Source organism: Gorilla gorilla, chromosome 20 (assembly GCF_029281585.2).
Source record: "Gorilla gorilla gorilla isolate KB3781 chromosome 20, NHGRI_mGorGor1-v2.1_pri, whole genome shotgun sequence".
Lineage (NCBI taxonomy): Eukaryota > Metazoa > Chordata > Mammalia > Primates > Hominidae > Gorilla > Gorilla gorilla.
In genome coordinates this window covers 65,890,167-65,918,117 of record NC_073244.2, presented here as the reverse complement: position 1 = coordinate 65,918,117, position 27,951 = coordinate 65,890,167, and the positions used below count along the sequence as shown (strand labels likewise).

Below are 27,951 nucleotides of genomic sequence, written 5' to 3'. Positions count from 1 at the left end.
GGAAGAGGGCCTGGGTACCCAGAATCTTGGATCTGAGAGGAGAGGAACGTGGTCTCCTAGGTCCTGGGCTCCTGGGTCTGAGGGAGGAGGGGCTGGGGTCCTGGGCTCCTGGGTCTGAGGGAGGAGGGGGCTGGGGTCCTGGGCTCCTGGGTCTGAGGGAGGAGGGGCTGGGGTCCTGGGCTCCTGGGTCTGAGGGAGGAGGGTCTGGGCCTGGGCTCCTGGGTCTGAGGGAGGAAGGGCTGGGCCTAGACTCCTGGGTCTGAGGGAGGAGGGGCTGGGGTCCTGGGCTCCTGGGTCTGAGGGAGGAGGGGGCTGGGGTCCTGGGCTCCTGGGTCTGAGGGAGGAGGGGCTGGGCCTGGGCTCCTCGGTCTGAGGGAGGAGGCGCTGGGGCCTGGACTCCTGGTCAAGGCGTTGGCAGACCCAGAGTCCTGGGCCTGGGGGAGGAGACTGGGGCCAGAACCCTGGGTCTTGAAGGATGGAAGGCCTGATTTCCATGTTGGAGAAAGCGCAGGCCTCAGGGCAGGGCCGGCTGTCAGGAGCACAGAATGAAAGCAGCACTCCTCTTCATCGAGTTTATTAGACGGGGCACCCCTGGGGGACCTTCCATGCAGTTTCAGCTCCCCCAGGGGCAGGGACAGAGGACAGCCGTGTGGCATGGCGGCAGGGCCTGATCTTCAACCCCTCACCCCCTACCCCTCAGCCCTTCTGTGAACGGCCCAGGTGGGACCCACCTTTCACCAACTCCTTCTTCTCCCACAGTTGGCTGCTCCAGGCAGGCCTGGCGCTGACCTGAGCAAGGCTCTGGTGCACGCTGGGCCTCTCTGCCCACCCCCTGCTCTGGACTTTTCCGATGGAGCAAGTGTTTCCCCGCAATGTGATTGTCTGTGTCTGGTTCTTCCAGCAGACTGGGGCCGGGGCCAGGCACAGGAGGAATTCACCTTGGCATCCTCAGCTCTACCCGGCACAGGGCCAGGTCACAGGCAGTCTTGGAAAATGTGCATGGGGTGACTTGAATGAATGGATGGATGAATGGGCAAAGGAATGACCAGATGGAGTGAGATGATGGCACACAGACATCCCCGCCCCAGCTAGGGGAGGGGCCTGCTGCGTTTCCTCAATGCCCGCGTGGCCCCGTCAGAACACAGCCCCCTCTGTATTCTAATTGTCTGGACTACCTGTCCCCACCTCCGAGGGCAGAGATGGGACAGAAGTGGCCTGAGATCACAGGGCCTGGTACTTGGAAGTCCTCAGGAAATATATATTTTTTTTCTTTTTATTGATCATTCCTTGATGCTGTGCTTGCTTCTGAGTCTCCACGTTGCTTTCTGTGCGAATCTCTGAGTCTTTCTCCGGCTTACGTCTCCCTATCTCTGTGGTTGTGTTTTTGTTATCTCTGGGACTTCTCTGATTTGTGTACCTGTCAGTCTCTCTCCTCCTCCTTTTCTGTCTTCTCTGTATCACCTTCTTGTCTTTGACTTTATTTCTTTGACTTTCTTTTCTTTCTTTCTTTCTTTTTTCTGAGACAGGGTCTTGCTCTGTGGCCCAGCCTGAAGTGCAATGGTGCAATCATAGCTCACTGCAACCTTAAACTCCTGGACTCAAGCAATCCTCCCGCCTCAGCCTCCCGAGTATCTAGGACTACAGGCGTGAGCCACCACGTCGCAGCTCATTTTTTATTTTTGTAGAGATGGGGTCTCACTATATTGCCCAGGCTGGTCTCAAACACCAAGCCTCAAGCAATCCTCCTGTCTTGGCCTCCCAGAGTGCTGGGATTACAAGCATGAGCCCCCAAGCCTGGCCAGAAAGTATTTCCAAGAACTGAGTGAATGTTTATTTCTGAAAATGAATGATGAAAACCTGTTCTTCCCCTTCACCTCAATAGGTCTTGACAGGGTCTACAGGGGGAATCCCAGAGTGTGCCCGGTGCTGACAGCAGCAAGAGACAGGAGCTGGGCAGAGCATCCCTGGCTAGGGGATCTGCCAGAGCCTAGCTGACAGCATCCTCTCTTCCCTGCCCCCTGAATTCATCTTCCCCTCCTGGCCCTGGGCTTCCCCATCTCTCTTGCTCCTGCCTGCTATGACAGCTAATTGCAGGATGCATTTTTCTGCCTCCCATCTCCGTATCTGCATGTCTCTCTACTTCCTTTCAGGGTCATTTTTTTTTTTTTTTTTTTTACTTTTTTTCTTTTTTGAGACAGAGTCTTGCTCTGTCACCCAGGCTAGAGTGCAGTGGTGTGATCCTGGCTCACTGCAACCTCTGCCTCCCGGGCCCAAGCGATTCTCCTGCTTCAGCCTCTCAAGTAGCTGGGATTACAGGTGTGCACCACCGCACCTGGCTAATTTCTGTATTTTTAGTAGAGACGGGGTTTCACCATATTGGCCAGGCTGGTCTCGAACTCCTGACCTCAAGTGATCCACGCACTTCGGCCTCCCAAAGTGCTGGGATTACACGCGTGAGCCATCGCACCTGGCCTTTGTGTCAGTTACACACACACACACACACACACTTGCCTGAATTCCCTTTCCTTCTGTCTTCCCCCCAAATTCTCTCTCCCCTCCACTCCAGCAGGGCTTCTGTCCCCACCACTGCACTGAGCTGACATCTTATCTTATCAAGCTCACCAACCCTGTCCATGTCATCAAACCTAATGGTCACTCTGCTCTCTGCATCCTTGTCCAAGTCTCAGCAGCCCTTGGCACAGCTGGCTGTCTCCTCTCCTTCTGGAAACACAAAGGTGCATTTGCCCTCTGTAACCCTCCTGGTTTCAGCCTACTTCGAGATCACTCCTAAGCTCGTTTTGCTACATCCCCTTCTCCCCCAGATGTAGATGTCCCCAAGGCTCTGGCCAGGGTCGCTTCTCTGTCCCCACCCCCCTGCTAGGCCACGTCACCCAGTCCTGTGGCTTTATGTTGACGTTTCCAAAACTTACATTTTTGAGCCACGGCCTCTCTTTGCCCCAAACTCCAGTCTCACATATCCAACTGGCTATTTGATACCACAACTCGGATTTCTCAAAGGCAGCTCTATCTTGACACATCCAAAAGAGAAGCCTTGGTTCCTCCCTCCCAAAGCCGCTTTCCTGATCCCAGTCTCCTCGTTCCTGGTAACAATCCTCATCGGTGCCCATCAGAGATGTGCGTGCCCAATTCAGAGAGTTCTTCTCTTCCTGGTTCCTTTTCCTTCCCTTCTCTATGACATCCAGTTCACCACCAATGCAGACTCTGCCTCCAAAATCCCATGCCTTCTTCCACTTCCTCCATCCCACTAACTCCACCTTGGTCCAGGCCTCCAGCAACCAGAGGAAGGCAACAGCCCGCTACCTCCTTCCTTCCCCTTTGACTCCTGAAGTCTACGTATGCTCAGCACAGCAATGTAATTCTGCTGTTCTTGTTTAAATAAAAATATGAGGCCGGGTGCAGTGGCTCACTCCTGTAATCCCAGCATTTTGGGAGGCCGAGGCAGGTGGATCATTTGAAGCCAGGAATTTCAGATTGGCCTGGCCAACACGGTGAAATCCCGTCTTTACTAAAAATACAAAAAAATTAGCCAGGTGTGGTGGCACATGCCTGTAATCCCAGCTACCCAGGAGGCTGAGGCAGGAGAATCACTTGAACTTGGGAGGCGGAGGTTGGCAGTGAGCCGAGATCAGCCCACTGGACTCCAGCCTGAGACAGAGCAAGACTCTTTTTCAAAATAAATATAAATAAGAAAATTAAAATATGATCATGGCATGCCTGTGCTCAAAACCCTCCAAGCACTTCCCATCAGATCTAGAATAAAATTCAGATTTCTTCCCAAGGATCCAAGGCCCTAACTGATCAGCCCTACCCTGTGCCTCTGTCCCATGGTGCATCTGCTCACCGCACAGGCCTCCTCGAAGACCTGCTACTCTTCTGGGCTTTGGGGCTGCCTCTGGTGGGTGGAATGCCCGGCCCCCAGACTTTCTCACCTCTCTTTCCTACTCACAATCCACATCTCTGTGACCTCTGCCACAAGGTCTACTCCAAGGACCTCATCTAAAGTCATCCTTGCCCTGTCATTCTGTTACCACTCACTGTCGCCCAGGCTGGAGTGCAGTGGCGCGATCTCAGCTCACTGCAACCTCTGCCTCCTGGGTTCAAGTGATTCTTCTTTCTCAGCCTCCCAAGTAGCTGGGACTACAGGCACACCACCACACCCAGCTACTTTATTTATTTATTGGTAGAGATGGAGTTTCACCATGTTGACCAGGCTGGTCTCGAACTCCTGACCTCAAGTGACCCACCAGCCTCGGCCTCCCAAAGTGCTGGGATTACAGGCATGAGCCACTGCACCCGGCCTTCAGCTTAATTTTTAAAGCACTTTTTGGTTACTGAAATGATATTATTTATTGTTTATCTCTCCAGTGAGTTTCAGGAGAGCAGGCCCTTGTCCGTCTATTTGCCACCACATCCCCTGGCCGAGATTGGGTCTAGAACAGGTTGGCACTCAATAAATATTTCTTGAATACTAGGAAAACAACACACCAGAAATGGAGCGTTCCTTGACGCTGCGCTTGCTTCTGAGTCTCCACGTTGCTTGTTGTGCGAATCTCTGAGTCTGTCTCCGGCTTACCTCTCCCTCTCTATCTCTGTCTCTGTGTGTGTTTCTGCTATCTCTAGGACTTCTCTGATTTGTGCACCTGTCAGTCTCTCTCTCCTCTTCCTCTTCTCTCTCCTCTGTATCACCTTCCTGTGCTTGATTTTTTCTCTGTCTGTGACTCTACTAGTTTGGTCTCTCCTGCCCTCCCCCTCCCTCCCCATCTTGCTCTTCCTCCTGCCTACCCTCAACCTCATTCTCTCTCTCTCTCTCTCTCTCTCGTTCTGTTTGGCCTTCAGACTCTAGAATCCATTCTCCCCTAACCAGTTCCCTCTCCCTCTTCCAGCAAATATTTGCTGTCTCTCTCTCAATTTTTTTTTTTTTTTTTTTTGAGACAGAGTCTCGCTCTTTCGCCCAGGCTGGAGGGCAGTGCCATCACGGGTCACTGCAGCCTCACCCTCCCAGGCCCAAGCGAGATCCTTTCGCCTCAGCCTCCTGAGTAGCCGGGACTACAGGTGTGCACCACCACACCCGGCTAATTTTTGTATTTTTGGTAGAGACAAGATTTCAATATGTTGGCTGGTCTGGAACTCCTGAGCTCAATCCGCCTGCCTCGATCCGCCTGCCTCAGTCTCCCAAAGTGCTGGGATTAGGAGCCACAGCACCCGGCCAGATTTGTCTCTTTTAACTCCCGCTCCGGCATCCCTCTTCTCTCCACGTATCCGTCTCTCTCACTCAGCGCTTCTCCGTCTCACTGATTTGTATTCCTTTTCCTACATTTCCCAGCATCTCTTCCTGAAACCGCCTTGGTAGAATTCTTCCTAGGGACCTTCAGTCTCTCTCTTCCTGGTCCTTCCACACAGGCCTCGGAGAGAAATTCTGAACACTCAGCTCTGATCTGTACCCTTCCGCAGCCCCATATGCTCAAGATAAGGGCACGCAGAGCCCCTGGCAGCATGGCACCACCGCTGCCACGTCCTCCTCAAGCTGCGTCTGTGCCTGTTTTCCCACCAGACTGGGAGCCCCTTGAGAGCAGGGCAAGATCAAAATCACCTCTCCACTCCCAGCACCGCCCAGCACAAGGCTTCGGGGGAGGCCTCAGGAAACACTTGCTGAGCAAATATGGAAGGGAAGCCTACTGGGCGCTGTCCCCTCTGCCTTCTCAGTGAACTTCAAACCCATCCCCTCCTCTCACCGCACAGCCCTTGCCCCCGCTCAGCTGTCATCCTCTCTCACCATCCTTAGAAGAGCCTCAGTCCCTCTGCCTGGAACTCAGGCACCTTTTTCTCTTTTTTTCTGAGACAGGATCTCAGTCTGTTGCTCAGGCTGGAGTGTAGTGCCGCGATCCTAGCTCACTGCAGCCTCGAACTCTTGGATTCAAATGGTCCTCCTCCCTCAGCCTCCCGAGTAGCTGTGACCACAGGTGTGCTCCACCACGCCCGGCTAATTTTTCTTAATGTTTTGTAGAGACAGGGTTTCGCCATGTTATCCAGGCTGGTCTCAAACTCCTGGGCTCAAGTGATACTCCAGCCTCAGCCTCCCAAAGTGCTGGGATTACAGGCATGAGCCACCGCGCCCGGCCGCCCTGGTATCTTTACACTCTAGCTTGTGGCTACTTTCCCGGCCTCATCTCCCAGCCCCACCTTGTACATCAGCATCCCGGAACTATTAGCACTGACCCCAATACATCATGCTCGTTCACTTCCCCCCGTTTTCACCCAAGTTGTTCTTTGGCCCCACAAGCCTTTCTCATGCCTTTCATCACCCAGAAGATGCCCACTCATTTCTTCAAGACCCAGAATGGGCATCATATTCTCCAGGAAGCCTCCCCCAAGTGCTGCTCACTCCTGGCAGTTGGTCACTCTGTCCACCGTGTGCCACGGTACCCACGGTGGTCCGGGTTCCAGCACCGATTGCCCTGCCTGGATGGCGGTGTTTGATGACAATAAACTGCTTGAGAGCAGGGCTAGAGTCTGTCTCACCCCTGGGGATCTGGATCCTAACACACTTCCTGGTACCTTAGCAGACGGCCAAAAATGGCAACGGGTGAGTGGCTGAATGAACGAGTGACAGACACATGAGTCTCTAAGCCCCAGGGCTTCTCCTGCACACCAGACACCATGTCTATCCTTCAGCATCTGTGTAATTACATGCTTCCTCCCACAAGAGTGTGAGCTCCAAGGGCCCGTGCCCGTGTTTGATGCTGTATTTCAGCACATCTCTGCCTCCTACTCTTGCCTCCGAGTTCCTGTCTTCCCTTTGTACACCATTCACGTTAGCGTCCTGCTTAAACCCGTTCCACGGCCCTCACCACTCCTAGAATAAAATCTGAACTCCTGACCTACGAGCCCCTGCACAATCTGGCCCTGTCTGTGTCTCCAGCCTCACCTTGATCCCCGCTCACCTGCCTCACTACCCTTCAGCCCTCGCTGCAAGCTCCTTCCTGCCCCGGGGCCTTTGCACGTGCTGCTCTGCCTGCCACACTCCTGCCCCAGCTCCGCCCTGCTGGCTTCTTCTCATCCTTTCACTGTCCACTGAAATCTCTTCCTCACAACTGGGTTAGGCTCCCCTGATGGAGCATTTCATAGCATCGCGTTTCTCCTATAGCCTAACTGTAATTTATTGTGTATGTACATGATCGATTAATGCCTGTCTCATGCACAAGATGTTTACTCTATGAGACGTCGGGGCCCCTGGCTGTTTTCCTGCCTCCTGCACGCTGAGCACGGAGCACAATGCCTAGCTTTTTAAGGCGCACAAATAAATTGCCGGTAATGAATGAATGAACGAGAAGGCCCTTTCTGTGCCTCGTTCGTGTCCCCTGCTCCAATGCCTTCTTATGTACCAGTGCCTGGTACACAGTAGGTGCTTAATAAGCCCTTGTGGAATAATGAATGAAAAAAATGAATGAATGCCTGCGTCCAACCCTTCTTTCTGCCTTTCTGCATCCCTTCGCTGCGTCTCTTTATATAGGGCATATATATAGTTTGTGGGTGTAACTATGTATTCGTGTATTATGGGCCCCTCTCCAGGAGTTGGGCTGGGCTGGGAGTCCCTCCCTCCCCCCCTCCCCCCGCCCCGCCCCCCATGCACACAGCAAAACATGAAAAAGAAAACATCTCGAAACTGCAAAAAACACCATGGCCCTCCCCGCTCCCCATAGATCCCCCAAAAAAATAAAACACGACGCTCCCTCACAGCTGCCCCCTCCCTCCCCTGCCCCCTGCCTCGGGGTCCCTGCTTCGGAGGGGGAGGGGGGCGGGGAGGGTGGGCGTGGGGCGGGCCCAGCAGTCTCCAGCGTGCTCACGGGGGAAAACGGGGGCGCCCCCGACCCCGGCAGCCTCGATGCACGCGCGCCCGCGCACGCGCCCCGGACACGCCCCTCGGCTCCCCCGCCGCGCCCCTACACAGGCGTGGTTTTCCTGTTGAGCGTGTTGGTGTTGGAGGCGGCGGCCTCCTTGGCCAGGGTCCCGGGGGCGGGCGCAGAGGGCGCGGGTGGCGCGGGCGCGGGCGCGGCGGGCGGCCCGGTGACCGTGACCGTGACGCCGCCGCCCGCCTCCTTGGGGAAGGCGTTGTGCAGCGTGAGGAAGCCGGACGCCCCCCCGCGGTCCCGCTCGGCACCCGCCCCGCCGCCGCCTCCGCCGCCGCCCCCGGCGCCCCCGGCCGCGCCGCCGAACGCCCCCACGGCGCCGCCGCCGCCGCCGCCGCCGGCCCCCGCCAGCCCCGCGGCCACGCTGCCCTTGGAGGGGTCGCGGCTGAGCGTGTACATGGAGATGTCCGTGGAGGCAAAGCCCGGGCCCCCGGGGCCGCCGGGAGACGCGTCCCGCGACGGCGACGGCTCGCTGGAGCGGGAGCTAGAGCGGGAGCGGCGGCGGTAGCGGAAGCGGTAACTGGGCAGACGGAGGATGGCCGAGGGGCCGCTCCCGCCACTGCCGCCCGCGCCCCCGCCGGCCTTGAGCAGGTCCGAGCGAGACTGGCAGTGCGCCTCGCGGCTGCGCTCGATGTAGATGTTGACGGCCAGCACGCCTATCACCTCGGCCAGGATGAACGACAGCCCGCCGAAGTAGAAGGACCAGCCGTACGAGTAGTGGTTTTTCTTCTCCTCGTCCCGCTTCGGGCCCGGCTCGCCCGCGTTGGCGGAGATGTACACGATCACGCCGATGATGTTGCTCAGGCCTGGGCGGGGACGGTCAGACGGGAGCCTCGAGGCCACCCCCGGCCCCGCCCCCGCCCCCGGCCCCGACCCCTGCCAGCCTGCGCCAGCGGGCCCAGGCGCCACCCCCAGGCGGTCTAGGCCCCACCCCGAGTGGTCTAGACCCCCGTCCTGGATCTGGCTGACCCAAGTCCTGCCAGAAGTGAACACAACTCCCCGCCCGATGCTCTAGGCGCTTCCCTGCTGGTCTAAGCTCCAACCCAGAGGGCTCCGGCCCACTCTTAGCTAGCCCAGGCCTCACCTCTGCTGGTCTAATCCAACCCCGGCTGATCGAAACTCCAACCCCCAGGTGGTGTAGGGCCGCCAATGGTCCAGACTGCATCATGCGTGGTCCTGGCCCAGGCAGGCTCAAGCACCCCCTCAGATGGTCTAAACTCCACCCCCAGGTGGTCCAGGCCCTGCCCTGAATGGTCCAGACACGGCCCTGGATGGTCCAGGTCCTGCCCCCAGATAGCCCACGGCCCATCTCTGCTGGTCTAACCCAGCCCTGGCTGGTCTAAACTCTGCCCCAAGTGGTCTAGGACCCCACCCCCACCCCCCATTAATCTAAACTCCACCCCCAGGTGGTCTAGGACCCCAAATGGTCCAGACAACACCCTAGATGGTCCTGCCTGGCTGGTTCAAGTCCCATCTCAGATGGTCTAACCTGGATGGTCCAGGTCCTGCCCCCGATAACCCAAGCCCCACCTCTGCTGGTCTAACCCAGCCCTGGCTGGTCTAAACTCGGCCCTACGTGGTCTAAGACCCACCCCCAGATGGTCTGGGCTGCCCCCAGATGGCACAAACCCCACTCCTCTAGCTAAGGTCCCACCTCTGCAGGTCTAAACCCCACCCTGGCTGGTGGTAACTCCACCCCAAGCGGTCCAGGCCCCACCCCTAGGTGGCCTAAGCCCCACTCCCAGCGAGTCCAGGCCCTGCCCTGACTGGTCTAAAACCCACCTTTGATGAGATGAGTTTCCAGGCCCTGCCCTAGTTAGTCTACCTCCACCCTTAAGGTTATAAACCTGGGTTTTTCCCAAGCCTCATCCCTCTGCTCCTTTGAACTCTGTTAATGATGTCATCCTGCTGTGATCAGGCCCTGCCTATCACTTATCTAATCTCTCTTCATATAATTCCTGCCGGAGTATCCATTCTAGGCCCTCCCCTACTGGTCAAAAATTTGCCTTTAATAAAGCAGGCCCCGCCTTCTACTCTAGGCCCCACCTCCAGCTTACCAAACCCCGCCCCATGCGGATCTTGGCCAGGGTCCTTGCCGGTCTCGGGTCCTTGCCGGTCTCAGGTCCAGCTACTCCGGCCTTTCAGATCCTCCAAGCCCCACCCCTTGCAGATCTAGACCCATCCCCAAAGCACACCCTGCTCTTCAAATATGCAAAGCCCTCCCTCTTCTCTGTATTCTACTCCTCCAAAAAAGCTCTGCCCCTGGAATTTCCCAATGCTACTCATACGGGGTAGAAAGGGGGCCTTACCCCTTAATTGCGTGCCTCTTAAGTGTTCCAGTCCTAGCTCTCTGCTCGTCTAGGCCCTAGCTCTTGAGACGGCCAATCCCAGGTACTGACTGGCTTTGGTCGGCCTCTTGCTTCAATCAGCCAGGTTGACTCTCTGTGCCCTTAAGGACATAACCCCTCCCCCTTTGGCTTTTCCAGGCATCGCCCCGTCTTTTCTAGCCTCTCCTTCTCCAAATGGCAACGGGCAACGGCCGATTCAGTCTCCCTGACCCAGCCCCTTTAGTTTCCACTTCCCGGCCCTGGACGGTTTCCCAGGACCAGCCCCCTCTTGGATCCACCAAAGTCTCCAAAGGCCCGCCCCTTAAAGCAGGCTCCTCAACGGCGCTCAGATCACTTTCTACCTCTCCTGGGCCCGCCCTCCAAGACCCAGCCCCGCCTCTCTATCCTCAAGAGCCCAATTGTGTCTCCAGGTCCCACCCCCTCCCCAGCTCCTCCCCTTCCGTCTCCAGGACGGCGGGCTTAGGATCCTAAGCGCCCGGCGTCTTACGCGCCAGACACCTGTCTGTGTCGGTTTACTCCTCCGAAGGCGACGCGAGAACTACACCCACCTTACCCAGCGGGTGGCGATGGAGCTTGGGGACCGCCTAGGAAGGCTCCGGGCCCCCGGGGGTGCTCGGGGCAAGGTGGCTTTGCAGACACACACACGCGCACTTGCACTCACGCGCGCGCGCGCGCACATACACACACACACACACACACACACGTGCGCGCCCAGGTGGGCCGCCCCGGTCGCCCCCTCCCTCTGCCTCTCACCTGCTGCCACGAACAGGATCCCTGCGCCCAGAATGATGTTCCTCTTGGACTTGTAGACGCGGGAGGCCGCCACGCACACACCCCCGAGCAGCAGCAGGATGGCGCTAAGGATGGGGAAGATGCTGGAGGCCCGGACAACTCCTGCGGGGGAGGAAGGAAAGGAAAAGGAGGGAGAGCGAGGGCGGTCAGACGCGGCCGCCTGCGCCCCCTTCCCGGCCCCCCATCTCGCGGCGCCTCCCGACAGTTCTGTGATTCTCTCTCTCCGGCTGTGTTCTGGTTTATTTTACTGTTGCCTCATTCTCTCTCCTGTTTTTAAAATTTCTCTATTTCTCGGTCTGGATTTTCTCTCCCTCTTTTTCTTTGTCCTTTTCTTTCTTCTTCGGACTATTTTTCTCTCTCCTGGGATATCTTTCCCCCTCTTTATTTATCGAAATCACTCTCCCTGTTTTTCTCCCAACTTCTCCATGGATCCTCTCCCTTTCTGTTTCTCGTCTCTTCCTTCCTCTCGTCTGCGAATTTCTTTCTCCATATCCCGCAAATCACTTACTACCTCTCTCCACACCCCCTCCCATTTTCTGCCTCGCTTCATCTATCTGGGTTTCTCTCTCTCTACATTCCTTCCTTCCTCCTCCTCCCTTTTCTGCCAGGCTGAACCTACTTCTGAGTTTCTCTTCCCTTCTTCTCCTCACGCCCCCACCCCACCCCGTTTTATTGCTGGCTTCATCTATCTTTCTGGCTCTGTCTCCCCTCTCTCCTCTTATCTGCTTGGCCTCGTATGTCTTCATAGGTCCCCCCCCCCACCCCGCTTTTTCTGCCTGCCTCATCTGTCTTCCTAGGTCTCTCTCCCACTTTTTCTCCCTGGCCTCATCTGTCTTCCTAGCCACCCCCACCCACAACTTTTTCTGTCTGGCTTCACCTATCTTCCTAGGTCTCTCCCCCCTCTTTTTTTTTCTGCCTGGCCTCATCTGTCTTCCTAGGTCTTTCCCCACCCCACCCCGCCCCTTTTTTCGCCTGGCCTCCTCTATCTTCCTGGGTCTCTCTCTCCCCTCCTTTTCTGCCTGGTTTCTTCAATCTTCCAGGTTTCTCTTCTCTTCACTCCCTTCTTCTCCCTTCCTCCTTCCCTCCCTCCCTACCCCCTTTAGGCCTGACTTCATCTATCTCTCTTTCTCCCTCTTTTCCTCCCTCCCTTCTTCCCCTTATCTCTCTCTCCCCGCCCCCACTCCCCGCCCCGCCCTCCTCTTTTTCTCTGCAGTCCTTCCTTTCCACCCACCCCTAAAACCCCAGGCAACTAGATTTTGCGATTTCGGAACCTGGCTGAGGCCGCAGCCAATCATCATTTAGGATTTGCCGCGTTCTCGGGGTAGCTACCAATGGCAACACAGGCTTTCCCAGCCGGCTCCCAGTAGTGGCCCGTCACCGCCGCAGATTGCCCCACAGCCCTGCGGCGCGGTGGCCAATCCCAGTCCGGGATTCCACAACCAGTCACGGCGCAGAGTCGCCGCGAGGGCCAAAGAGAGCAAAGCGGCCAATTAGCGCCCAGGATCCTCCCTCAGCCCGCCCCAAGGTGAGAGGAGGGGGCGGGAACGAGATCAGTCAGCCAATCGGGGACCAGAGGATCTCACTATCTGGACTCGGATTGGCTGGGAGGCTAACCTCGGCGTGTCGATCCAAGTGCCGGAGTCCCAGTGCCTTTTCCCGGCACCCACCCCGACGCCTTCCAGGCCCCGCGATTTGACCCACTCCCCACGTCTGTCCCGGACCCCCACGTACGGAGTAGATACTCCGCGCTGTCGTGGTCGTAGTCCGTGTCCTCCGGGAAATGATTGATCTTCACGCAGACGCCTCTTTTCAACCCTGGAGGAGCGGGGAGGGCAGTGGTGGGGGCGGATACTTCAGGGTTGGGGGCGGGGCAACCCCACTGACAACAGACCCTTCCCTTCCCCAAACCCCTTCTCTCTCTGGGCTGCTTGGGAGACCGCAAGTCCTGGCTCCTGAGCCCGACTCGTGATATGGGACAAACTTTCAACTTCTCTGGTCTGTTTCCCCGCCTGTTAAAGAAAAGAAGAAAAGCAAGGAAAAAAACCCAAAGTCTAACATCCTTGCAGCACTCACTGCAAGGCTACAGGACCTTGGTCCTGTAAGCTGCGCTAAGTTGCTCCAGCACTCTGGACTTCCGGCTCCCACCGCTGTAAGAAAGAGGGTGTTGTTGGCTTCAATAATAGCAAGGCGCTTCCCACCTCTCAATTGGTTGAAAAGTCTGGAAATGCGTGGGAAAAAAAACAAGGAAAGTGATGCGGAAGCCGATGAGGACTACATTTCCCATGAGACCCTGTGAAGTCTGGAGTCCAGTTGTGAGAAGAGCAGCCGCAGTGGATCATGGGAGTTGTAGTCTCCAGTCCTGTGGGGATGGGGGGAGAGAGAGGTTCCAGTCTCTTTCTGCAGGGAACCTGGAACCTTCTGGAGAGAGATGGAGTAGTTGAAGCAAGCAGAGGTGTGTGAGGGGTGGAGTATGCCTCTAGGGGTCATGCAACCTCATCTCCTTCCCCTCGTAAGGTGCTCATCCTCAGCTATTTTCTCATCCTTGGGAACAGTTAATGTTTTACCACCTCTAGCACATAGCTGGAGAAAAAAATTTAAAATATAAATATAAATAATGTAGTTTCCTCAACTGCCCAGCTCTGTCCAGTTCTGCAGACCTCTGCCCATGCTGTGGAACATTCCAGCTCACATTCTTTGCTGATGTAGTACTTTACCTGCAGCAGGCAGCTCAGGAGGCACCTTCTTGAGGAGGCTTTCCCTAGATACACACAGACACACATGCACACTCATTCCTCCCACCGAACTTGGGTCAGTTTCCTGCTCTGAGGTGCCCCGTAGGACATGCATTAGTTGGTAGATGATCTTCTTCGTCCTCGGTAAGCTGAGAGTTCCTGGAGGGGGTAGGGCATGGGAGTCTGATTCCTCTGTGTGTCCCAGCATTTCTTGGCAGTAGGCCTGGCACACGGGAGACCTCAAGAAATAAGGGTTGAGGCTGGGCACGGTGGCTCACACCTGTAATCCCTGCACTTTGGGAGGCCAAGGCGGGTGGATCACTTGAGGTTGGGAGTTCAAGACCAGCCTGACCAACATAGTGAAACCCTATCTCTACTAAAAATACAAAAATTAGCTGGGCATGGTGGCGGGTGCATGTAATCCCAGCTACTCGGGAGGCTGAGGCAGGAGAATCACTTGAACCCAGGAGGTGGAGGTTGCAGTGAGCCAAGGCCGCACCATTACACTCCAGCCTGGGTGACAAAGCAAGACTCCGTCTCAAAAGAAAAAAAGAGAGAAAGAAATGAGGGTTGAATGAAGAATGAATGAATGAATGAATGAATGAATATAAGCATAGCAGAAGGTGAGATCAGAGGCAGACCACGACCAGCAAAGGAAAGTAGGGGAAAGAATAGGGATAAAGGAGGAACTGGGAAGAATTAATATAAGGGAGTGAGTAATACTGCCAAGCGCTAATGTGCGTTCAGTGCTTCCTAGGTGGGCCAACTCATCTGATGCTCCCAAGAGTCCTATGAAATAGATCATGTGGTTTGTGTGCTGTGGCAGCCAAATGTTAGGTATTGGAATGTCTCCATTTTTTTTATTTTTTATATTTTTTGAGACAGGGTCTCCCTCTGTTGCCCAAGTTTGGAGTGCAGTGGCACAATCTCGGCTCACTGCAACCTCCACCTCCTGGGCTCAAGTGATCCTCCTGCCTCAGCCTCCTGAGTAGCTGGGACTACAGGCTTGCGCCAGCATGCCCAGCTAAATCTTGCATTTTTTGTAGAGACAGGGTTTCCCCACGTTGCCCACTTTGCCCAGGCTGGTCTTGAACTCCTGACTTCAAGTGATCCGCCCGCCTCAGCCTCCAAAAGTGCTGGGACTACAGGCGTGAGCCACTGCGCTGGCCTCCAGCACTTCGTTATTCTGTGTCCTTGCTGGTGTTACATAGGCCAACTTGCTTCAGTTTCCCCACCTATAAAATGCAGAGAACAGGACCTACCTCATGGGACTGATATGAGGGATTGGGTCTAGGTGGAGATTTAGCACTTTGCCTTGAACACAATTAAGTACTCGGTTGATAGCAGCTGATGTATGGCACCCATTACCCAAACGTGGAAACTGAGGCACAGAAAGGGGTCATCATTTCGCAGCTGATGGTGGCAACAAGACTCAAACACACATCATGAATGTGAGCATCTGGGCTGTTCAACACTGTATTACCAGCATCTAGAACAGTGCCTAGTGCATACCGAGTGCTTACTAAGTATTTTTAATGAGAGAATGGTTGAATGGGCCAGGTGTGGTGGCTCACGTCTGTAATCGTAGCCATTTGGGAGACCAAGTGGGTGGATCACCTGAGGTCAGGAGTTTGAGACCAGCCTGGCCAACATGGTAAAACCCCATCACTACTACAAATACAAAAGTTAGCCGGGTGTGGTGGCATACGCTTGTAGTCCCAGCTACTTGGGAGCCTGAGGCAGGTGAATTGCTTGAATCTGTGAAGCGGAGGTTGCAGCGAGCCGAGATCGCGCCACTGCACTCCAGCCTGGGCGAGAGAGCGAGACTCAGTCTCAAAAAAGAAAAAAAAGAATGATTGAATGGGTCCACAAGCACATGAAAAGATGCTCAATTTCACTAATCATTGGGGAAATGCAATCAAAACCACAGTGAGATACCATCTCATATTCGTTAGTATGGTTACTATTAAAAATAAGCAAAATAGGCCAGGCACAGTAGCTCACGCCTGTAATCCCAGCACTTTGGGAGGCTGAGGTGGGTGGATCACAAGGTCAACAGAATGGAGACCATCCTGGCCAACATAGTGAAACCCCGTCTCTATTAAAAACACAAAAATCAGCTGGGCATGGTGGTGTGCACCTGTAGTCCCAGCTACTTGAGAGGCTGAGGCAGGAGAATCACTTGAAGCCGGGAGGTGGAGGTTGCAGTGAGCCAAGATAGCGCCACTGCACTCCAGCCTGGTGACAGAGCAAGATTCCATCTCTAAATAAATAAAAATAATAAAATAAAATAGGCTGGGTGCGGTAGCTCACGTCGGTAATCCCAGCACTTTGAGAGGCCGAGGTGGGTGGATCACGTGGTCAAGAGATCGAGACCATCCTGGCCAACATCGTGAAGCCCTGTCTCTACTAAAAATACAAAAATTAGCTGGGCAGGGTGGTGTGTGCCTATAGTCCCAGCTACTTGGGAGGCTGAGGCAGGAGAATCGCTTGAACCCAGGAGGTGGAGGTTGCAGTGAGCCAAGATCATGCCACAGCACTCCAGCCTGGATGACAGAGCGAGACTCTGTCTCAAAAATAAATAAATAAATAAATAAATAAAATAACACGTGTTGTGAAGGATGTGGAGAAATTGCAACCTTGTGCACTGTTGGTAGAAATATAAAATGGTGCGGTGGCTATGGAAAACAGTGTCGAGGTTCCTCAAAAACTACAAATGGAATCATCATAGGATCCAGCAATGCCAGTACTGGTGAGAGACCCAAAAGAATTAAAAGCAGGAACTCAAATAGATATTCATACACTCGTGTTCATAGTAGCATTTTTCACAATAGCCAAAAAGTGGAAACACCCCAGTGCCCGTTGACAGATGAAAGGATAAACAACATGTGCTATGTACATACAATGGAATATTATTCAGCCTTCAAAGGGAAGCGAATTCTGATACATGCTATAAACATAGATAAACCTTGCAGACATTATACTCAGTGAAATAAGCCAGTAACAAAAAGACAAATACTGTGTCATTCCACTTATATGAAATTCCTGGAATAATCAAATTCATAGAGACAAAGTATCATGGTAGTTGCCAGGGCTGGAGGGTGGGGGGATGTGGAGTTATTTAACGGGTACTGAGTTTCCGTTTTGCAAGATGAAAAGAGTTCTGGAAATTGGTTGCACTTACCACTACTGAAATGCATACTTAAAAATGATGCAGATGGTAAATTTATGTTATGTATAATTTACTACAATTATCAAAATGAATGAATGAATGAGTGAGTGAATGAGTGAATGAATATACAACTCCCACATACAAACTCTTAACCCATCAGCACCTCCACCATGGTGTGGTAGGTAAGATGACAAGCTCAATGTCCCTCCTTTCTTTGTTTTTTTTTGAGATGGAGTCTCACTCTGTCACCCAGGCTGGAGTGCAATGGCTCGATCTCGGCTCACTGCAACTTCCACCTCCTGGGTTCAAGCCATTCTCTTGCCTCAGCTCCTGAGTAGCTGGGATTACAGGCATGTGCCACCTTGCCCAGCTAATTTTTGTATTTTTAGTAGAGACGGGGTTTCACTGTGTTAGCCAGGATGGTCTCGATCTCCCGACCTCAGGTGATCCTCCTGCCTCGGCCTTCCAAAGTGCTGGGAGTACAGGGGTAAGCCACCTTGTCTAGTTTTTATTTATTTGTTTTTTTTAAGAGATAGAGTCTCACTCTGTTGCCCAGGCTGGAGTGCAGTGGCACAATCTCGGCTCACTGCAAACTCCCCCTCCCAGGTTCAAATGATTCTCCTGCCTCAGCCTCCCAAGTACCTGGGATTACGGGCACCTGCCACCACACCTGGCTAATTTTTTGTATGTTAAGTAGAGATGGGGTTTCACCATGTTAGCCAGGCTGGTCTCAAACTCCTGGCCTCAGGTGATCCACCCACGTCAGCTTCCCAAAGTGCTGGGATTACAGGCATGAGCCACCGCGCCCAGCCTGGTCCCTCCTTTCTTGAATGGGATCATAGTAATTCTCTCAAAATATTCGTGATGATTAAATGAGACTGAGCATGTAAACCACATGGCACACCGAATTGCTGAACAGGTTAGTGGTGACAGTAATAATAACTAGTTCTGACTGAGCACTAACCATGCACCAGGTACTGCTCCAAGCATTTGACAGGTGGTTAACAACTTGCTCAGTCCCTAGGACAAACCCTCGGAGGTAGGCAGTGACAGCATTCTTGCTTTACAAATGAGGAAATGGAGGCATAGGGAGTTGAAGAAGTTGCCCAAAGCCCTATTGGGGGTGAGTGATGGGGAGAGGTTCCTTCCAGCACAGCTCGGTTTGGGAGGTCAGCATATTTAAGACAGTAGAGTCTGGTGGCTGTGGGGGTTATTGATCGTGGGCTCTGGAATCCAACTCTCTGGACACACATCCCAACGTACCACTTCCCAGCTGCGTGGTTTTGGAACCGGATCATCCCTGAGCCTCTGCTCTCTCATTGGGAAATTGAGGATGGTAGTGTGACTTTAGAGGGCTTCAGTGAAATTTCAATGAAAGTTAGGCACAGAAGGCCAGGCGCAGTGGCTCACGCCTGTAATCCCAGCACTTTGGGAGGCCAAAGCGGGTGGATCACCTAAGGTCAGGAGTTCGAGACCAGCCTGGCCAATGTGGTGAAACCCCGTCTCTTCTAAAAATACAAAAATTAGCCAGGCATGGTGGCAGGTGCCTATAATCCCAACTACTCGGGAGGCTGAGACAGGAGAATTGCTTGAACCTGGGAGGTGGAGGTTTCAGTGAGCAGAGATCACACCATTGCACTCCAGCCTAGGCAACAAGAGTGAAACTCTGTCTCAAAAAAAAAAAAAAGAAAAGAAAAGAAGAAAAGAGAAGAAAGAAAAAAAAAAGAAAGAAAGGAAGGAAGAAAGAAAGGCACAGAAGACCAGGCGCAGTGGCTCACAGCTGTAATCCCAGCACTTTGGGAGGCCAAGGCGGGCAGATCACCCGAGGTCAGGAGTTCAAGACCATCCTGGCCAACATGGTGAAACCCTGTCTCTACTAAAAAATACAAAAAGTAGCCTGGCATGGTGATGGGTGCCTGTAATCCCAGCTACTCAGGAGGCTGAGGCAGGAGAATTGCTTGAACCCAGGCAGCGGAGTTTGCAGTGAGCCGATATCACGCCAGTGCACTCCAGCCTGGGGGACAGAGCGAGACTCCGTCTGAAAAAAAAGGAAGTTAGGCACAGAATTCACAGTAGTTATGCTTAATGCCACCGATCAAGCTATGAGTTTTTCTTGTGCATGGATCGTGATGTCATGGCCCTGAGTCTCCTCCCAGGGGCTGCCTAGTGCAGACCCAGGCATGCAAGGGTTAAGGGGCAGCTTTCTTGCAGTGCGGACATGTGGAGAACTGGGATCCAACCCACTCTGCCCCTCACATGCTGGGTGGTCCAGGCTGAGCCACTTCCCCTTTCTGGCCATCAGATTCCTGCTAATAATACATTCCCCTGGCAAAATGGCGAGGGCTTAATGAGATAATAAGCAGGGCAAAGTGCTAGCAAAGGGGCTTTGTATGGTCGGCACTAATAAATAGGGCTGTGGGCCCAGACTCTTGAGTCCTGAGAGAAGACCTGGGGGTGTGGCTGAAATCCCTGAGGAGGGGGCACAAGCTGGGCTGTCCCATGCAGATGCCTCCAGCTCCCAACACTTGAAACGTGGCAATGGAGAGGTTCTGTGAGGGTAAAATATTTACTGGGTTTCAGACTCAGGATGGGGAAAAAAGGGAGAGAAAGTGTGTAAGTATAATATTTCATTAATAATTTTTATATTGATTACATGTTCAAGTGATAATATCTTGGCTATGCTGGGTACCTGTTCCTTTTTATTTATTTTAATGTAGCTACTAGAAAAAATTTAATTTAATTTTTTTTTTTTTGAGACAGGGCCTCGCTCTGTTGCCCAGGCTGGAGTGCAGTGGCACAATCTTGGCTCACTGCAAACTCCACCTCCCGAGTTCAAGCAATTCTCCTGCCTCAGCCTCCCAAGTAGCTAGAATTACAGTTGCCCACCACTGCACCTGGCTAAATTTTGTTTTTTTAGTAGAGACGGGGTTTCACCATGTTGGCCAGGCTGGTCTCCAACTCCCGACCTCACGTGATCCACCCACCTTGGCCTCCCAAAGTGCTGGGATTACAGGCGTGAGCCACCGTGCCCAGCCTAAAAATTTTAACTATATATGGTCACCCATGTTATATTTCTTTTTTTCTTTTCTTTTCTTTTTTTTTTTTTTTTTTTTTTTTTTGAGATAGGGTCTTGCTCTGTCACCCAGGCTGGAGTGCAGTGGCACAATCACAGCTCACTGCAGCCTCGACCTCCTGGGCTCAAGCAATCCTTCTACCTCAGCCTCCCTAGTAGTGGGGACTACAGGCATGTATCACCATGCCCAACTAATTTTTAATTTTTTACACAGGCGGGGTCTCCCTATGTTGCCCAGGCTGGCCTTGAACTCCTGGACTCAAGCAATCCTCTCACCTTGGCCTCCCAAAATGCTGGGATTACAGGGGTGAGCCACTGGCCCATCCTTGTGTTATATTTCCTTTTTCTTTCTCACTCTGGAATCTCACTCTGTTGCCCAGGCTGTAGTGCAGTGGCGCCATCTCAGCTCACTGCAACCTCCGCCTCCTGGGTTCAAGCGATTCTCCTGCCTCAGCCTCCCAAGTAGCTGGGACTACAAGCACCCACTACTACACCCGACTAATTTTTGTATTTTTAGTAGAGACGGGGTTTCACCATATAGGCCAGGCTGGACTCGAACTCCTGACCTCAAGTGATCCGTCCATCTCAGCCTCCCAAAGTGCTGGGATTACAAGGCGTGAGCCACTGGCCCATCCTTGTGTTATATTTCTTTTTTCTTTCTCACTCTGGGATCTCACTCTGTTGCCCAGGCTGGAGTGCAGTGGCGCCATCTCGGCTCACTGCAACCTCTGCCTCCTGGGTTCAAGCGATTCTCCTGCCTCAGCCTCCCAAGTAGCTGGGACCACAGGCGCCCGCCACTGCGCCTGGCTAATTTTTTGTATTTTTAGTAGAGACGGGGTTTCACCGTGTTAGCCAGGATGGTCTCGATCTCCTGACCTCGTGATCCGCCCACCTCGGCCTCCCAAAGTGCTGGGATTACAGGCATGAGCCACTGTGCCCTGCCAGCCTCCTGATTACCTGGGGTTACAGGCGCTTGCCACCAGCCCCGGCTAATATTTTTGTATATTTAGTAGAGACAGGGTTTCACCATGTTGACCAGGCTGATCTCGAACTCCTGGCCTCAGGTGATCCACCCGCCTCGGCTTCCCAAAGTGCTGGGATTACAGGTGTGAGCCACCGCGCCGAGCTGAAAGCAAGTTTATTAACGACAGTAAAGGAATAAAGAACGGCCGCTCCTTAGGCAGAGCAGCCTCCGAGCTTGTTTCAATCATTACATTCTACTGCATCTCTCAGACACACTCCAAAGGGAGATGGAAATCGAGCCCGAGGGTTCCCAGGGGCACAGTGGCTGCAGGAGGCAATGACTCAGGGGGACCCAGTTTCTACACCCCTTGAGCCCCGATGGGCTGAAAGCAAGTGGATTTGTTGCTTCATTCTCCTAGAAAACCAGACACACCTGGATTCAAATCCAGATGCTGGGCCGGGCAGGGTGGCTCACGCCTGTAATCCCGATACGTTGAGAGGCAGGGGGTGAGAGGATTGCTTGAGCCCAGGAGTTCTAGACCAGGCTGGGCAACGTGGTGAGACCCATTTCTCAAAAAAAAAAAATAGTAAACAAATCAGAAACAAAACCAAATCCAGACCCTACTGCATATTAACTGTGTGACCTTGGGCAACTCACTTCACCTCTCTGAGCCTTCACTTCTTCTGTTAGAATGGGAATAATAAAAGTACTGGCTGGGCACGGTGGCTCACACCTGTAATCCCAGCACTTTGGGAGGCCAAGGCGGGCAGATCACCTGAGGCCGGAGTTTGAGATCAGCCTGGTCAACATGGTGAAACCCCGTCTCTACTAGAAGTACAAAAATTAGCCGGGTGTGGTGGTGGGTACCTGTAATCCCAGCTACTCAGGAGGCTGAGGCGGGAGAATTGCTTGAACCCGGGATGTGGAGGTTGCAGTGGGTTGAGATCGCGCCTCTGCACTCCAGCCTGGGCGACAGAGCAAGGATCTGTCTCAAAAACAAAATTAATAAAAATAAATAAATAAAGTACCTACTTTGCAGGGTTATTGTGCGCATCCAGTGACAAATGAATGACAATTACAACAACAACAGAGTCAGCCTTCATTCCTCCTCTCCTTGAAACACTAACTTCCTTTGGCTTCCAAGACATCCAAGGACCTGTTTTTCCCCAAACCTGTGGCCACTCCTTTCTCCACTCCTTTGATGACTTCTCACCTCCCTCCCTTTTTTTTTTTTTTTTTTTTGAGATGGAGTCTCACTCTGTTGCCCAAGCTGGAGTGCAGTGGCACAATCTCAGCTCACTGCAAACCTCTACCTCCAGGGTTAAAGGGATTCTCCTGCCTCAGCCTCCCGAGTAGCTGGGATTATAGGTACACGCCACCACGCCCGGCTAATTTTTGTATTTTTAGTAGAGACAGGGTTTCACCATGTTGGTCAGGCTGGTCTCGAACTCCTGACCTCGTGATCCGCCTGTCTCAGCCTCCCAAAGTGCTGGAATTACAGGCGTGAGCCACCGCGCCAGGCCATCTCCCTCACATTTTAATAGTAGACTGGCCGAAGGCTTAAGCCTTCAGTGACATAAGGACATTTTATCATTTGTTCTGGTCTCTTCTTTTTTTTTTTTTTTTTTGAGATGGGGTCTTGCCCTGTCGCCCAGACTGGAGTGCAGTGGTACGATCATGTCTCACTTTAGCCTCGACTTCCTGGGTTTAAGCAATCCTCCCGCCTAAGCCTCCTGAGTAGCTGGGACCACAGGCACGCACCAGCACTTCCAGCTAATTTTTAAATTATTCGTAGAGACAAGGTCTCACTGTTTTCCCCTGGCTGGTCTCCAACTCCTGGGCTCAAGTGATCTTCCTGCCTTGGCCTCCCAAAGTGCTGGGATTATAGGTGTGAGCCACTGCACCCAACTGTCTCTTCTCTAAGTGATTCCATCCATCTGATTCATCTATATGATGATGCCCCTCAAACTGATATCTCCAGCCCAGCCTCTGGCCTCCTACATCATATCTCTAACAGCCTAAATCACTGGTCAGCCAGCTATGGCTCACAGGCCAAATCCAGCTAAGAATGGGTTTTATGTGTTTTTAATGATTGAGAAAATGTCAAAGAAGAAGATGATTTTGTGGCATGTGAAAATGACATGGAATTCAAAAAAAATTTTTTTTTCTTAGAGTCTCTCTCTGTTGCCCAGGCTGGAGTGCAGTGACACGATCTCGGCTCACTGCAACCTCTGCCTCCCGGGTTCAAGCGATTCTCCTGCCTCAGCCTACCAAGTAGCTGGGACTATAGGCGTGTGCCGCCACGCCTGGCTAATTTTCGTATTTTTAGTGGAGACGAGTTTTCACCATGTTGGCCAGGCTGGTCTTGAACTCCTGACATCAGGTGATCCGCCTGCTTTGGCCTCCCAAAGTGCTGGGATTACAGGTGTGAGCCACTGCGCCCGGTGAAATTCAGATTTTAGTGTCCATAAATGAAGTCTCATTGGAACACAGCCACACTCACTTACAGACTGTCTTGGTCGTTTTCACGAGTAGTCGTGATAGAGACTGCTCCACAAAGCCTGACATCTTTACTATATGGCACTTTATAGGACCTTCACTGTGCTGACCTCTGTCCAGATGTTATCTGTTAATGGGCATCGTAAATTTAACATGCCCAAAACTGAGCCCATGGTCCCTCTCCTTCATAATAAATTTGACAAGAGAAAATAAATAAAACAGCTGCTGTTTCATCTTATGAATGGCTCCCCTATTCTCAGGAGCTCAGGCCAAAGCCTTAGAGCGGTGATTCTCAACTCAGGGCGATTTTATCCCCCAGGAGACAGCTGACAATGTTTAGACACAATTTACAATTTTGGTTGTCACGACTGGGAAGGGCGCTGCTGGCATCCTAGTAGGAGAGATCAAGGCTGTTGCTCAGCATCCTACAATGCATAGGACGGCCCCTCCACACAGAATTATCCACCCCAAAATACCAACCATGCTGCGGTGGAAAAACCCTGCTTTGGAGACGCCCCTGGCTCTTCTCTCTCATATCCTACAACTGCTCCATCAGCAACTCCTGCCCACGGTAGCTCCAGAATATACTAAAAATTCAAACAACTTCCCAAACCCTGCTGCCCCCACCCTACATGAGCCTCTCGTTGTCTCATTTGCCTTCCCCTCAGTCATTTGTTAACACAGCAGCAAGGAACATACCGCAAAAACGTAAGTCAGCTCATGTGACTCCTCTGCTCAAGAACCTTCAACGGCTCCCATCTCCGAATCTAAAGCAAAGTGCTTTCTGGGATGTATAAGAAGCTGTGAGGCCGGGTGCAGTGGCTTACATCTGTAATCCCAACACATCGGGAGGCTGAGGCCGGAGGATTGCTTGAGCCCAGGAGTTTGAGACCAGCCTGGGCAATATAGTGAGACCCTGTGTCTACAAAAAATGGGGGCATGTGCCTGTAGTTCTAGCTATTTGGGGGGCTGAGGCAAGAGGACGGCTTGGGTTCAGGAGTTCAAGGCTGCAGTGAGCTATGGTCTTACCACTGCACACCAGCCTGGGTGACAGAGCAAAATCCTGCCTAAAAACAAAAAAAGAAAAACAAAACAAAAACAAACACAGAAGCTGGCCAGGCATGGTGGCTCACATCTGTAATCCCAGCACTTTGGGAGGCCTAGGCGGGCCAATCACTTGAGGTCAGAAGTTCGAGACCAGCCTGGCCAACATGGTAAAACCCTGTCTCTACTAAAAATACAAAAATTAGCCGGGCATGGTGGCACACACCTGTGATTCCAGCTACATGAGAGGCTGAGGTATGAGAATCGCTTGAACCCAGGAGGCCAAAGTTGCAGTAAGCCAAGATCACGCCACTGCACTACAGCTTGGGTGACAAAGCAAGACTCTGTTTCAATAAATAAATAAATAAATAAAATAATTTTTAAAAAACAGAACCTGTGGGATGGGGACCCTGATACCCCTACGACTGCACCTCTTACTCCTACGTTCCCCGCCACCCACTCTGCCCCAGCCACGCTGACCTCACACTGGCTTGATCAACACACAGCCACACTCCCACCTCAGGGCCTCTGCACCTGCTATTCCTACAGTCTGAAGCACTTTCCTCCATCTCTTACTTCCTTCAGACCTGTGATCAAATGTCACCTGCTCGGGGAAGCTTTTCCGAGATTCCTTATCTACTTCCCACGGGGATCCCTGACACCTCCCATCCCCTCTCCCAACTCCTTGTCCTCCTTAGCACTCAGTTCTATCTCACACCCTAAAGGTTGACTTTACCTCCATCATTATCTGTCTCTCCCTTAGAATATAAGATATATAACGACAGGAGGTTTTGTCTGTTTGTTTTCCACTGCTGCAGCCCCAGAATCCAGAACAATGCCTGGCACATAATATAAACTCAATAAAAATGGGACATTGAATGAATGAATGAATGAATGAATGACATCCCTACTAGATGCCATGTGCTGTCCTAGGGCTTCCATGATGGGAGCCCTCACACTTGGCTCTATGCCTGGTACTTGGTCAGACCCGTGAATGGACATGAACTCAAACTTCCACAGGAGAGGCAAAGAACATCACGAGAGCCGGGGGAGGAATGGGAGGTGATACGGAGTGGATGGAGGTGACTGTGGGGAAGTGGAGACCCCCCAGCTGCTGCTCAGATCCGGCCCATCATGGTCAGGGTAGAACACAGGCTTGTGCTAGATCTTCCGCTAGCTCAGAAGAAGCCGGAAATCAGAACTACAATGGGAAGCCTCCCTATTTTTAACTGTTGGCAATGGATTCAGATTTTGCTTTCAGTTTTAAACACTTTGTACACTAGACAGAGCGCATCTGTGAATCCCATCCATGGGATTCGAGTTCTGCTCTTGGCTCTGCCCCTTTCTCAGCTAGGTGACCTTGGGCAAGTGACTTCACTTCTCTGAGCCTCAGTTTACCCATCCCCAACAGGGAGGTGGTGCCCACCTCATAGGATTAAACGAGATAACGTTCCCGGCTTGTCGTGAACACTCAGCAAAACAGAGGAAGAAGGGGCAGAGGAAACAGAGGGGGATGAAAAAGAGAAGCAGGAGATTTCAATCTTTTGGCCGAAGGGGGCATCAGGATGGCTGGTTCCACTCCTTCACGTTGCAGACAAGGGCTGTGAGGCTGGGGTGCAGGAGGGAAGACAGTGGTCACACAGCAGGGCAGATATGCAGCAGAACTGGCACCCAAGACTCCTGCTTCCCAGCCCCGCAGCGACTTGATACTCAGGAAAGAAATACTGATGCTAAGAGTGGGAGAGAGAAGGGGTTGGCGCAGCAGAGGGCAGGAGTCTTGGAGAAGTGGGGGAGTCGAGAGCCAGGGAGCCGAGCTAGGAGAGAAGCTGTGAGAGGGAGAACAGGACAGAGGAAAAGAACCAAGTCGAAGATCCGAGGAGGTAGCAGGGGCAGGAGCGAGAAGCCTTAACGTGAAGGCATGAGGCGTCGAGTCAGGAAGACGTCAAAGAAGGCGTGAGTGGAGGAAGAGGAAGGGGAGCCCGCTAAAGGAAAAAGGAGGAAAGGGCCAGGATGGGAGGTTGGAGGGCATCCTGGTGGGAGAGACATGGGAGGGGGCACTGATGGGAAGAGAAAGATGAACAGGAGGAGAAGCACAAGGCAGAAAAGAGAGAAAGTCATGAGTGAGGGCGAGTTAAGGCACGAAGTTTCATGGGAGCAGCAGCCAAAGAGAAGGGGAAAGAGACAGACCGGAAGACTGGGCCGTGAAAGGGGGCGGGAGAGGCAGGGGACTTCAGAGGACTGGGGCGGAAATGTCGGGAGAGAGAAGATGTCACGGGGCACGAGGGAGAGGAAATGAAGGGGCAGGTGGAGCGGAGGAGCAGGGTCAAGATGAACTGAGCGGAAAGAGGGAGAAAGAGGCTGCTGGGTGTAGTGGCTCATGCCCTTCATCCCAGCACTTTGGAGGCCAAGGCAGGAGGATCTCTTGAGCTCAGGAGCTCGAGACCAGCCTGGGCAACAGGAGACCTCACCTCTACAAATAATGAAAAAAATTAGCTGGGCACAGTGGTTCATGCCTGTGGTCCCAGCTACTTAGGAGGCAGAGGTGGGAGGATGGCTTGAGCCCAGGGATTCGAGGCTGCAGTGAGCTGTGATTGTGCCACTGTACTCCAGCCTGGGCGACAGAGTGAGACCTTGTCAAAAAAAAAGAAAAAAGAGAGAGAGAAAAGGCACAGGGCAGAGTGGAAGAAATGAAACAGGAGGAGCCCCAGGTACTGGAGAGAGGTAAGATGCAGGGGTGTGATGGGGCAGCGCAGGAGACACGGACTAGGGAAAGATAGGATAAGGGGGTTCAGCGGAGAGGCAGAGGGGCTGCAGAGGGAGCATGCCGAGGAATTCCGCAGGGTGCCAGGACGCAGGGAGGAGTGGGAAGGAGGGGAGAGGAGGTCAGGGGCGCGAGTGGGAAGGCGCAGAAGCCCCTCTGGCAGAGGAGGAGGGGTGCCCAAGGGGGCCCCAGGATCAGGGACAGGCAGCCCCGGGAGGCTCAGGGTCTCTCGGAGGGGAGCGGCGGGGGCTGCGGGGAGGGCCGCCCGCACCCTACCTTCCAGGCAGCAGATCCTCCAGAGGCCCGAGTGCGTGAGGCCGCCGGGGTCCTTCTTCTCCGAGGCGCCGCCGCCCCCGCGGTGAGGGGTCCCGTCGTCGCCGCCGGCCGTGAGGTTGGTGGTGTTGCAGATGAGGGCGCGCGTGTAGAGCCAGTAGTCAGTGCTGATGGCGATGGTCATGAGGCCGAAGGCGGCGAAGGCGCCCACCGTCGTCAGCAGCACCTGCACCCCCTTCTCGCACCAGAGGCCCCGCTCTTCGTTCCAGCGCTTCAGCGACTCCAGTTTGACCACGGGCAGCCGGGGGGCCGTGGGCCACCACCGGGGCAGCGGGGGCGGGGCCGTGCCGGCGGCTGGGGGGGGT

At 53.4% G+C, this 27,951-nt stretch overlaps 1 protein-coding gene and 1 pseudogene across 1 annotated transcript; both read right to left on the bottom strand.

Annotated features, from left to right (window-relative positions):
• Positions 1-558: 558 nt before the first annotated feature.
• Positions 559-4,027, bottom strand: LOC115931560 (uncharacterized; annotated as a pseudogene).
• CACNG8 (calcium voltage-gated channel auxiliary subunit gamma 8) lies at positions 559-27,950 on the bottom strand (the record flags this gene model as incomplete). The annotated part of the gene is made up of 4 exons (XM_031003926.2): positions 559-8,734; positions 11,030-11,170; positions 12,800-12,883; positions 27,590-27,950. Coding segments are annotated over 4 exons (1,359 nt in total), but the record flags the coding sequence as incomplete, so codon positions are not given.
• Position 27,951: the final 1 nt, after the last annotated feature.